General features: G+C 48.6%; 1 protein-coding gene across 49 annotated transcripts in view; it reads left to right on the forward strand.

Moving 5' to 3' along the window:
- Nucleotides 1-12,302, forward strand: part of SORBS1 (sorbin and SH3 domain containing 1) — a 240,550-nt gene that overhangs the window by 137,168 nt on the left and 91,080 nt on the right. For 24 of the 49 annotated variants that reach the window (XM_060286519.1, XM_060286530.1, XM_060286536.1 and 21 more), the window contains 3 exons: nucleotides 3,103-3,129; nucleotides 3,266-3,378; nucleotides 9,359-9,721. In XM_060286519.1, the coding sequence (XP_060142502.1) occupies nucleotides 3,103-3,129; nucleotides 3,266-3,378; nucleotides 9,359-9,721 (503 nt within the window). The remainder of the gene's footprint in view (nucleotides 1-3,102; nucleotides 3,130-3,265; nucleotides 3,379-9,358; nucleotides 9,722-12,302) is intronic. The other 25 variants (XM_060286558.1, XM_060286566.1, XM_060286563.1 and 22 more) reach the window with 3 other exon arrangements.

Raw genomic sequence — 12,302 nt, forward strand, 5'->3', positions numbered from 1 at the left:
CACTAACAGGTATAAAATAGGTAACTAATGAGAACCTGCTGCATAAAAATAATTTTTAAGAGAACCTATTGACATTTAGTGCGTGTGTGTAAATCAAATAAATTTGATAGAATGACTTGACAAAGCCGGACTAGAAATAACCTAGGAAGGAAGATGAGATAGTAAAAGTGATAGATGCAGGGGAGGAAGGAGAAACATTTTCATAGTGTGGCAGCTGGTACCTGAAGGCCTGTGGGTGCAAGGAAATCTCGGGGCCAGGATCTGCATGGATGCACTAGTGAGTGTCAAAATGGTCACTTTTCCTGCTATATAGCACAAGGAAGTCTTCTCAATACTCTGTAATGAGGTATATGGGAAAAGAACCTGAAAAAGAGTGGAAATAAGTATATGTATAACTGGTTCACCTGGCTCTACAGCAGAAACTAACACAACATTGTGAATCAGCTCTACTCCAGTAAAAATTTTTTCGAAACGGTCACTTTTAGGACACGTCACGTACCTGACCTCAGCAGCCCTGTGCGGTGTATGTGGGGTAAGGATTATATTTTATAGATGGAAACAGTGAAATTTAGGGCGATCAACAGCTTGTCCTTGATGGCACGAGCTGGTACATCGCAGTAATGTGAGTAAAAACCAAGTCCTGTAAATTTCCCAGCCATGTGGTTGGGACAAGAAGACAGATATCTAGGAATTGTCCCTAAGGGAGTGGCAGAAATGTGAGAGCCACCCTGCTAAAAGAATGTGCAACTGAAACAGGTTATAAAAAGCTCATTTAAGAGGAGGACGGAATTTGCAAAAATGGATACGGTTTCCCAGAGTAAGGATGTTTTTGAGTGTACGTTAGTATGTCATTGATTCTCAAAGTGAGCTTTGGGTTATGGACCAGCAGCCTTACTATAACCTGGAGACATGTTAGAAATACAAATTCTCAAGCCTCACTTCTCCTCTGAGTCAAAAACTCTGGGGATGGGGCCCTGCGATCTGCGTTTTAACAAGCACTCCTGGTGGCTCCGATGCAGATAGACTGCTGTACATGGATGCAAATCACGTGAAACCTTTTCCCCCGCCTGGCCTTTTGCTCTGACACCCTTTGGCTTCCACCATCTCCCTGGAATGTAGGCTCTGCTTTGTGGCAGATGGCAGGGTTGGTGGCCGTGGGGGCTGGACAGAGTGCTGCACTTGATTCTGGAGACCTGGGCTGACTGCTTTATCACTTCCTGGCTGTGTGACTTTGGGCCAGTCAATTGACCTCTCTGTTTTTTTCATCCATGAAGCAGAGTGATTACCTACCTCACAGACTTGTGTACACTGAATTAAATACTAAATATATGCAAAAGTGGCCAACAGCGTCTGGCACTTAGAAAGACGTTCGATCCAGAAAGCCCATCTCTGATCCCTGAGGAAGCCACATTGAAATGGAGCCTTGGGCTGTGAGAGCTGCAGTGCTTTATTCCCCTCTTTATATAGGGTGAGATAAGGAGGCAACCAGAGAGGAGGAGGAAATTAAGGGACTGGCTCCATGAGGGGTTGGCAAACTGTGGCGCTTGGGCCTAATCTGGCCTATGCTTATTTTTGTACATCCCTTTAACAAGGGATGGGGTGTGTGTGTGTGTGTGTGTGTGTGTGTGTGTGTGTGTTTAATATTTTTTGGCTTGTCTTTAATTAGACTTAGCTCTTACGCTTTTAAAAGTGGAATCAATCAGAAGGTAAGCGTGTAGGGGAATAATTTTCCAATACATTTCTTGTAAACTCAAATTCTTCTTTGGAATAAAGCAGGCTTTGGTTTACTGTTCACAAGGTTACTTCTGAAGAAATTACCCTCTTCAATCTGGGCTGCCACAATTGGACAGAAAGCATGAGGACGCTTTTTTCTTGCATCTGGGTTTTTATATTTTAAGGGTTGAAAGAAAAAGAATGTGCTGTGTGAAAATTACATGAAATTCAAACTCTAGTTTCCACAAATAAAGGTTTATTGGAACACAGCCACCCTCGTTCACTTGATATTGTTTGCGGCTGCTTTTGTGCTACAACAGCAGAGTTGAATAGTTGTGACTGAGCCCATGTGGCCGTCAAAGCCTAAAGTATTTGCTAACTGGCCCTTTACAGAAAAGGTTTGCTAACCCCTGGGCTACATGGAAGATAGAGAATAGAGACAAGAAATGATGCAGAAGATGGTGGTAAATAACAAACGTTGCTGAGCTCTGCCAGGCACTGTTCTAAGCATCTCTCATGCATTATATCTTTTAATTCTTAAAACAACACGTATGAAGCAGGCATATCGTTACCCCTATTTTTCATGTGGGAAAACTGAGGCTTATAACTTGCCCAGGGCCACAGAGCCCATAGGTGGAGGAGCCAGGATTTGAATTGAGGTCCAGCTGCCTTCCCAGCCAAGCTTGTGACCACTGCGCCGTCCTGCCTCATGTGCTGGTCAGGTTAAGAGAGGTTTAGGGTCTCTGAGCTGCTCCAGGCAATAGATGGAGGGCAGGGTGGTAGCTGGCTGAAGGGGGACAAGGGTGCCTTGTAGTATGATGAAAACTCAGGGTGATTAGATTTTGAAATCTTTATGTAGCTCGTTTAATGGAAAGAAGAAAGGCAGGCAGGGAGGAAAAAAAGCCCTTATCACAGCAGATACCTTGGGGCTTAAATCATGTTCTCCCCTTTGCGCAGCACCAACAGCCATGGAAAAAGTGCTTATCGATGTCTCCCTCTCCGGGTCTGTTAATTAGCCCAGGCTGCTGATGAGGAGAGGTCATTCTGGGCCCACGTCAGGCTTATAAAAGGGGAATGCAAGTTAGTGAGTCAGGACTGGACAGGAGAGTTCTGTGGCCTTTTTGTCTGTAAAATAAGAATGTCAAGAACAATTGTTTCTTCATTACTGTGAATGTGAGCCTTGTGTTTTCAAAGGTCAGCGCCTGTGAGCACATCATGGTTTAGAGTGGGTTCCTATGGTAATTAGACCATCGTGACTGAGGGCATTTTGTGTCAGGCAACGGAGTGCTGGAGTTTCGTCTTTCTGTGCAGTACGTGCTTGTTTCCTGCAAACGTAACCATTTCTGTTTTCCCCCCTTCTTGTTTTCATCCTCTGTGCGCCACATGTAGTTCTGGAATCAGAGAATTCCTCAGCAGGTATGATTTCTCTTGCATCCTTTCTGTCCCTGCCTTCCACCAGGAACCCTTCAATTAGAGGGGAACCCTTCAATTAAGAGGAGAACCAGGGAGTGTTCCTGTGAGTGAGGGGTTTCTTCTTTTTTTCATCTCTCAGATGAGTGGAGGCTTCCTTCCAATGCTGATGCCAATGGAAACGCCCAGCCCTCTCCACTCGTTGCCAAGGGCTACCGAAGTGTGCATCCCAACCTTCCTTCGGACAAGCCTCAGGTAGGTGGGCGCCCAGGGCGGGGTGGGGACTGTTCTTGAGTCGTTTAGCTTTTTGCACTTGTGACTTCCTGCTCGCCCAGCTGGATGACGGACTGGCTTCTGAGTCCCACTTTTGGCCAATTCTGAAAAAGCCCCGGGAGGACCAGAGTTAGGGAGAAGTTGAGGTCAAGGGAAGCAGATGGATGGGATGAGGCTGGTCTGTACCAGGTATCAGAAGCATAAGCCCAATATTCCGTAGGTTTGAAACGTGTGTGGAAATGTTCTGAAAGAGGGAATGCCAGGTGGGAAAAAGGTCTGAGCCTGTTTTATGAAAACTCTTTAGAGCATAATATTCAGAAGGCGACTGCACTCTTGTGTTTATTTCATTAATTTGCTCGTGTTGAGGCTGTAAGAGTTTCAGCAGCTCCGTCCTTACAGATTAAGATCAGGGAGCTGTGGCCAGCGCGGAATCCAGCAGCCTAGGAGCAGGCAGAAGTCAGAATGGCAGCACAGCGGGCTTTACACTGCCTAGCGCTACCCTACGAAAGAAAGTGTACCCCACGTTGTACAACTTGCAGCAGGAATAATTCTGCTTAAGTTTTCCCCCTACGTTGTTTTCCTCATCTTTCTTTCTTCCCCTTCCTGTTGGCTGCACTCTGCAGCTTATGGGATTTTAGTTCCCCAACTAGGGATCAAACTCAGGCCCTGAGCAGTGAGAGCGAGGGTCCTAACCACTGGACTGCCAGGACTTCCCTGCTTTGCCATCTTGACGAAAGTAATAGACCCTGTTTTAATTCAGGCAATCTGTGAAGAGTGTTTTAATAGAGCGGAGTAATATCCATGGAACAGAGCAATCCTTTCTTTTAAAAAGAGCTGCGCTGCTCAAAAACGGCAGAAATGTGTCCCCTACGCAGTCCACCTCCCTGCGCCCGCCTGCCTTCTGTGCGCATGCTCTCACAACTCGCAAGGAGCCTGGGGAATCCACGTGCCTTCCTTGTTCCCACCCCCGCTTCTCCGATATTCCTCTGGGTTCTGCTCGTGAGGACATAAAATTGCGCTCGTCCCTGGAATGAAACCAAGTCCGAGATGATGCCTTCCTTCCCCTTTGCAGACCCTTGTCTCCCAGGCTTAGAGGAGGTTGCTGAATCGTGTGCCAAGGCAGCACTACTCAGCCTCCCCGCCCCTACCATGGCCTGTCTCCTGTAGCTACTGCCACGTGCATGCGGGGCCGCTGGTCAGGGCCAGGAGCTGTGAATGGGCCTGGCCTCCTGAAGTCCTCATTAGACTCGGGATGTGGGAGGTCTGTTGTCTGGTAAACGACTGGCCATAGTTTCCCTGTTTCTAAGACCTTTCCCAGCATCTAAGTCTGCTGCTGGTGGCAGGCACACTTCCTTCTTGGCGTTCTCAAGGTTGGGTACAGTTGGCTCTATATCCAGGGTAGGAAATAGTTCTGATTAATGCAAGGCAAGTGTGGAAGCACATCCTCTTCCACTATGAGGGACTTAGCCCGAAGGGTAGCTCACTAATTCCTTTTGGCTGCTTAAATAGCTCTTCTGCAGAGAGAATTTTAACAGCGTGTGAAGTAAATAAAAATCCCCTTTAAATACATGTACTTACAGCAACTTTACTGAGCATTTGTTGTGTTTGGATCCCTGTGTAAACATTGCCCTCAAGGAGTGTGTAAGGGTGACCTCATAACAAGGATAATCGTCCTGTAATGTGGGCTACGAATAGTGTATGCATTTTCTCATCGGTCACTATCCGGGAATTTTCTTTTTACCTGGGTGTCTGAAAAGATACCTGGCATATTGCTGATGTAGAGGTGTTACTCTATATATTCAGTGTAAAATTGGCCACCCAACTTTCAAGAGGCTTGAGGTCATAGATTCATTTTCTGAATGCAAAAATGACTTCTTGTCTCTGTAGCTATTGCCAGAGCTGTAAGTATACGCTGGCTTAGACAAAGCCAAGGTGGGCTGGGCTGCTCTCTGCTCTGGCTTGGTTACAGATGAAGACAGCTCTCAGACACCTGCAGGCCTAGCATCCCCTCCTAAGGATTGAGTTGGAGTCCAAGGACACACGGGCCAGAGGGGAATCCTATCTCCTGATGCTCCCACGTCTGCCTTTCCTCCTGCTGCCCTGCTCTCCTCACCCGCAGTGACGCGGAATCAGGGCTTTCCCCTCTCTGACAGCAGCATCTTGGGGATCCCCAGTGGAGGCAGGGATTGATAGTTTCTGGAACTGTACATACTAGGAACATGTCAGATTCTTCAAGCAGCCCCATTTTTGTCACCACCCCATCTTCTGAAAAGATAAATGGGATTTCATTAGTGGCCAGCTGGGGAGGAATGCCAACTGCCTATATGGTTCCCACAATGTTTACAATAAAACAGAAAGTAGTTCCTTACATGTAAAGTGACTGTGCCTATCCGCCTCCTTCTCTAGAGCTCAAAGGAGCCCCAGGACAGGAAGGCCTTGGCTCTGAGTGCGTTGTCAACACTCTGGGGAAGCGTCCTCTCTACAGGGTCAGAGCCCTGGGAAGGCTCAGGCCTGTTATAATGCAGCCCTGGCACCTTATATGGCCACAGCCAAATTAAGTTAAAAAGTCATTGAAACCGATTTCTATCTTGGGGCAAGAATAAATCACATGTGGGACACTTGAGCTCGAAGTAAAAGTAAATTTGAGCCTAACTCAAAATTGCCTTTTACTTACCTCCCTGGCAACCATCGTCAACTTACCCGCGGTCCCTTTGGCGCGTGCTTGGTCAAGTGTTTTGTTTCTGGAGAGCATCGTTTTAGTCTGTGAGTACACCCCAACCTCCAGCCTAAGTTCACTGAAACCGAGAGTACATCTGGATGGTTTTGCTCCTACTAATGACTGAAGATACATTTTGTATTTTTCCACTGGCAGTGTCCTGGGCACCCTGTGGAAAGGACAGGCATCAAGTTAACCTAGCTTGCTGAGGGATGGGTTGTTTACTGTCTCTGGGTTAATATTCTAGTCCAGACTCATACTTTATTCTCACTTATTTACCCTCACTAGCATCCCTTCCCCCTTGCTGCCTGCACTCCACAAAAAATAAAAATAAAATAGGCCCATACCCTTGCACCCTCCCAGTTTGGGGTCACAATCCATTTGCCATTTATCAACCAAACTCTAATGTACTTTACCTGTGCAATTTAGCGGAAGGTTCTCATTTTCTTCTCATACTGGGCTATCTTTAAAGAGAGGGGCCAGTGAAGAAAATCTAGGTGTCTTATGCTGCTGTAAGAAAGTATCAAAGACAGGTGATTTAATCAACAGACATTTTTTTCTCACAGCTCTGGAGGCTGGGAAGTCCAAGATCAAGGTGCCAGCCTGTTAGGTTCCTGGTTAGGGCTCTCTTCCTGTCATGTAGACACCTGCCTTCTCACTGTGTCCTCACCTGGTGGAAAGACAGAGCTCTGGTCTCTCTTCCTCTTCTTATAAGGACCCCTATCCCATCATGGGGTCCCACCCTCATGACCTCATCTAACCCTAATTACCACCCACAGGCCCCATCTCCAAATGCCACCACTTGGGGTTAGGGGTTCAGCTTAAGAATCTGAGGGGTCACACATCCAGTCCATAACATTAGGAAAATAAACGTATCTTACTTGATTCCAAGTTGAGCCACAGGCTGACAGGCGGCTGTCCTTGAAATGAGGACCATCTGGAGATTTACCCCATTTCCTGACCCTCTGCCTCGCTGAGACCCAGGGAGGAGCGAGGGGCTGTGTTGAGGGAGAGGGCATGAGGTGGGAACTACAGTTTTCTAGCTCTGAGCCTGGAACCAGAGCTTTGGGCTTAAACCATGAGCCTGAGACTGATCACCCCCTGTAGGATTGTCTGTGCCTGGTGGGCCGGGTGGGAATGAGGAATGGTCTGGAATTTGGTGAACAGGCACAGTCCAAGCCAGTCAGATGCTTCATTGCCTGGTCTCTTTGTTCTGGGTGCGTCAAAAATGGGAGACTGCATGCTTTTAACCTCATGCCTGTCTTCCTTCTAATAATTAGTTCCATCACATTGTTTCCTCTGAGACAAGACGTGCGGATTCTAAGTCCTTAGCTAGCATTCTCTTCTTGGTGAGTTTTAATTTGTTATGCTTATGGAACTGATGCTAAATCTTAGTGACTCAATTAAGACGACTGCCTCCTGTGAACAACTGAGGATGATTCTTCCAGTTGTCCGTTTCCGGAGGGAATGGAAGACAGTCGAGTTGGAGGGAACTTAAACTTTTAAAGCTGAAGGTACAAAGAGGAAAATCTTTGAGGTCTGGAGAAAGCTGGGGCCGCTGGGGCTTCTTCCTCTGGCGTTTAACCCTTGGGCACCCTTCTTGGGTCAGGAGGTCTCAGACGGTACAGGTCAACCCAGGACTCGTGTCAACCTGACTTAGCACCTGGGCTGAGCTCAGCCTCCCTGTGATGTAAAGGAGAGTCAGGCCTGCCTCTCCAGGTGAGTAGGAGTCAGTCCTTGGCTTTACCGCAAGGAAAAATGTGCGGGCCATGAGGAGTCTAAGCTGAGGATTTGCTTAAAAACGTGTCCAGAGTTGTTTTTTCTTCAGGTCGTGTTGTGCTGTTTCTAATGGTCATCCTTCTTTCCATTTCCCCTCCTCTTTCTTTCTTTTTATTGTCTTAAAAATACTACCAAAGGTCCTCTCTCCCGCGTGCCCTCCTCTCCCTCAAGAGGACTGCTTTGCATGGCAGCCCCCCGGCACCCGCAGTTCCTTCAAGGACTCCCTTTACCTGAGCTCACCAAAGCCATACGGCCCACCCGGCACCCCCAGCCAGCAGAGCCCCTCACGACCCCGGCCCGTCTCGGTCCCCCTGGCAGCCAGATCAGCGCCCGGAGGTGTGCTGTGTCCTGGGCCCTCACTTCCGGGTTCCACGCTCCCCAGTGCTTGGTCCCACCCCCAGCAGTGCTGTGCAGCTGCCAGGACAGTTTATAGAGAGAATGTGAGCTCTAACCCACGTCATGAGGCAGTTGGGAATAAAAAGGTCAGCAGCTTATATGTACCTTGTTTATCCCGTAACATTCGCCCCGTGGCATCGGCAAACCTCTCTGGTGTTGCACGTGACCCAGACAAAGGCACTCCCTTGGAAGCTGCGGGCACTCGAGCACGGGCTCCCAGCATTGCCTCCTGCACAGCCGGCGCGGGGAAGCCACCCTCTGCTCCTTCTCCTGGCCCTCCCAAGCTATTCTCTGCCATCCGTAAGGATGCCATTAGCCATGGCGAGAGTCCTTCCCCGGGGACTCGGCCTTCATCAGCAGACGCAGTGAGACCACCTGTGCTAGGCCCCCAGGTTACCTCTGATCCCGAAAACCGGAAGAGAAAAGAACCTTACCTTTTGCAGCCCTGTTATCCAGCCAAGGCAAGGAACTAGGAATGTTTGTGTGTCTCCTACACCGTCTCTTTCGAAAACTCATGCGAGCAGCTTGTTTGTTTTCTGGGCCGCCCTACCTCCTTTCCCCCGTGAACGGTGTTGCAGCTTGAGGCGCAAACCCTTCTGTCTCAGCATCTCAGCACAGTCCTCCCTGTGTCTCCCCGCCTCTCTTTTCTATAAATACGTAAGTATGCTGGAGCCTAGAATCCGGAGACTAATAATATGGTGAACTATTCTGTTACATGTGTTTTGTAACAAGGTGCCAAAGAGACTGTATTTACTCCCAAGCTTTCAGGCTCTGCAAGCAGTTTTGGGGTTAAACACAGCCTGCCTGCCTGTTCTGTTGTTCTCTTTTTCTCAAGTGTTAAAGGACTCAAAAATAGATGGGTGGAAAGTAAACTTGGATGGGGTTCCCTCTGTGTCATAGTGTCAGGAGGCCAACTGGCTAGCACTGACTGTCTCGTGTACTCTGAGGAAAGGGCACTGATTAAATGTTTCTCAGCGTACATCACTGCATGTCCGCTCTCAGCTGTTTAAATATGGAATTCCTTCTTCCCTGCTGTACCCCTTTACGTAATGACCCCCTTATTTCCTACAGGATGCCACTTCCTCCAGCCCAGCCCAGCCTGAGGTAATAGTTGTCCCTCTCTACCTGGTTAACACTGACAGAGGGCACGAAGGCACTGACAGACCTCCAGCATCTCTGGGGCCCCACGGCCCCCCGGTCCCGGCGGCCGTCCCTGCCGGCTCACCTCTGACCTTGCCGACTCTAGACGATTTCATTCCCCCTCATCTGCAGAGGCGGTCTCACCACAGCCAGCCAGCCAGCACTCCTGGCTCCCTCCCCCCCGTTAGCCAGACACCGCCATCCTTCTCACCACCGCCTCCGCTGGTCCCTCCGGTCCCCGAGGGCCTCCGCAGAATCTCGGAGCCTGGCCTCACGGGAGCTGTTTCGAGTACCGTAAGCTTGCTAGATCCCCTTCCTCACAGCCTTCCTGAATGTCTGCTCCCGGCAGTAAAGAGAAAAAAAGAAAGAAAAGAAAGAAAGAAAACCCCAAAATCCCTTTCTCACTCAAGTACTAAGTTCTGAGAGAGATGTTGGCTGCCCTGTGCTTGTGTGATGACGGGACCCGTGTTTGCTTTCACTAGAGCATGCCTCCCCTGTGTGTTCCGTGGGCCCCTTGTGGCTGTCCAGCAACCTCTCTAGACCCTCTTCCTCTCTGTCCTGTTTGGAATGCACATCTCCCCGCAGAGCAGACCACCTCTGTGGCTTTCCTTTGGCTGGCTGTGCTCCTCGTAGGCCAGGCAGATGTAGTGCGGAGAGCAGAGGAAACCTGAGGAATTGTGTGGAAAAGCCATCAGTAGGCATGGTGCTAACTGTTTCTCTAACAGGGAGCAGGGAGGTTCTAGGGGAGGGAAAGATTCACTCGTGCTGATTTTGCAAGTAAGCAAACTCTCTTTTATATACAGCAATGGCAGAGAGTGGGTTTTAAAAAAAGTTTAATTGAGCAAATGGATATACAAGCCTGGTACAAGCATTAGCACTGTTTCCTCAAAAGGCAGAAAATTGCTGGGGCCCCTGCAGGGTGGCTGCCAGGGGCTTTGGAGGCAAAACAGTACCTGCCCCAGTGGTCATGGGAAGTTAGAGTGTCCCGACACTTCAGGTCCTGTCCTGCGAGGGACAAGGCCCCATCGTAATGGGAAAGCCCAAGTGCTTTAGAGGAAAGGCCAAGTCAAAGGGCTCAGTCTGTTCTCCCCTCAGGAGCCCTGGGAGCTGAGAGCCTGCAAGAACCTCAGTGTGAGTCGTAAAATGGGGACGCACGGATCTGTCGGGGCTGTGGGTGCAGTGGAACTGAGTACGCAGAAGTTTCTGATACAGGGCTTGGCACGCAGAGAGTGCCCAGTAACTGTTAGCTTTGGGGCTGAGGAGTTGCCCTAGCAAATGGACCAGAGCTCCTCAAAACTAAGTGGCTGACTAAGTAGCAGTTCATCATTGAGTTCCTGCCACGTTCTGGTTTTCCTGCTAGATCCTGTGGGCACAGCTGTGAACAGGATTTATCTGAGTGGTGTATTGGTGCTCAAGTGTAGCGTACATGGGATCCTCCGAGGTTATACTCCTTGAGTTTCTTATTGAGTGGGTCTGGGGAGGGGCCGAGGACTGAGACTTGGTAACAGGCATCCTGGGGGATTCTGACGCTGAGGATCTGTGGACCACATTTTAAAACGTAGCAACCTAGTGGGCCATGCAGTCGGCTGCTGGAATTAAACGTTCATTGACATCCCTCTGCGGAAAGAGGCATGCCTACAAAACTGGCTCCAGTGGCTCATTAAACTGAAGCCAGTCACACAGAAAGCGGGAAGGAAGCTTGTTTTTTGACTTGTAAAAGAAATTACAGTGAGATATCAGGCACGCCAAAGCTGGGAAAGGCTACATCCCGGGCAGGGTCCTCTTCTCTAATCTCTAGATACAGCACATCACGGTTAGGTGAGGACCTGGCCAGATGTGGCCCAGGGGCTTTGGATATCCTAGCTTGGAGCTTGTCCACTCAGCCCTGTTGGAGGAAGGTGCCAGATTGTTCGCTGATGCATTCTCCTCACCCCAGCTCAATTTGTAGGTGCGTTTAGAAGCCACTCTTGTTTTGGAGAGTACAGGCACAGAAGGTTTCTCTGGAGCGTCATGTAAAGCAAATCTTATTTTTAGTGCACTAGTAGCTTTCTTGTGTACCCTACACTTTGTCATTTGCATAGATCTAGCTTTTCATATTGAGTTTGTCTCATGTGTGCCAGGACAGATGAGTTGGGACAGTGTCCTCAATTTCTCAAACCTGTTTGGTCAGCCTGGTACTGACTTCCCAGGAGGACTTCCTTTGGCCCGATAACTTCTGGTTTGGCCCTGGGTACAAACAGTAAGAGGTGAAAAAGGAAACTGGTTGGATTCCTGCAATGAGTGAGAATTGTCAAGAGGAACAGGAGCCCCTGTGGATGGTGGCCAAGCCACAAGTTGATATCTGCTCCATCTGCAGGGATTGGAGAGTAAGAGGGAAGAAAATTCCTGTTAATTGATCCAGGTTCTTTTAGCCAATAGCTATTTTTGTGATGTTCCCGAGATAAGAGTTACACCAGAGTAAAATTTGTGAGATGCTTAATGTTCACACGATCCATCCAGGCATTTATACTTTACGGAGCTGTATGCCTGATCTTTTGTGTGTTTCCTGGGGGCATTGTGGCAGATTTATCTTTATTACATCACTTCGGAAGTCAATTAGGAAAAGTGTAATTGCTTTTCCACTATACCAAAGAAAAAGTTGAGATGAGGCACTTTTTGAACGAGATCATATTGTGCCTCTTGAGTCTTAGGGAAAGGTTTTATTTACTAAACTGAGCTGCCACTCATAATTAACAGCGATGACATTAGGGCACTTTCAGAAGAGGTGAGCTGACCAAGCCAGTGTTTTTTTGTTTGTTTGTTTGTTTTTGTTTTTTTTTTTGGTACGCGGTATGTGGGCCTCTCACTGCTGTGGCCTCTCCCATTGCGGAGCACA

This window comes from Globicephala melas, chromosome 16 (genome assembly GCF_963455315.2).
Source record: "Globicephala melas chromosome 16, mGloMel1.2, whole genome shotgun sequence".
Taxonomy (NCBI): Eukaryota; Metazoa; Chordata; class Mammalia; order Artiodactyla; family Delphinidae; genus Globicephala; species Globicephala melas.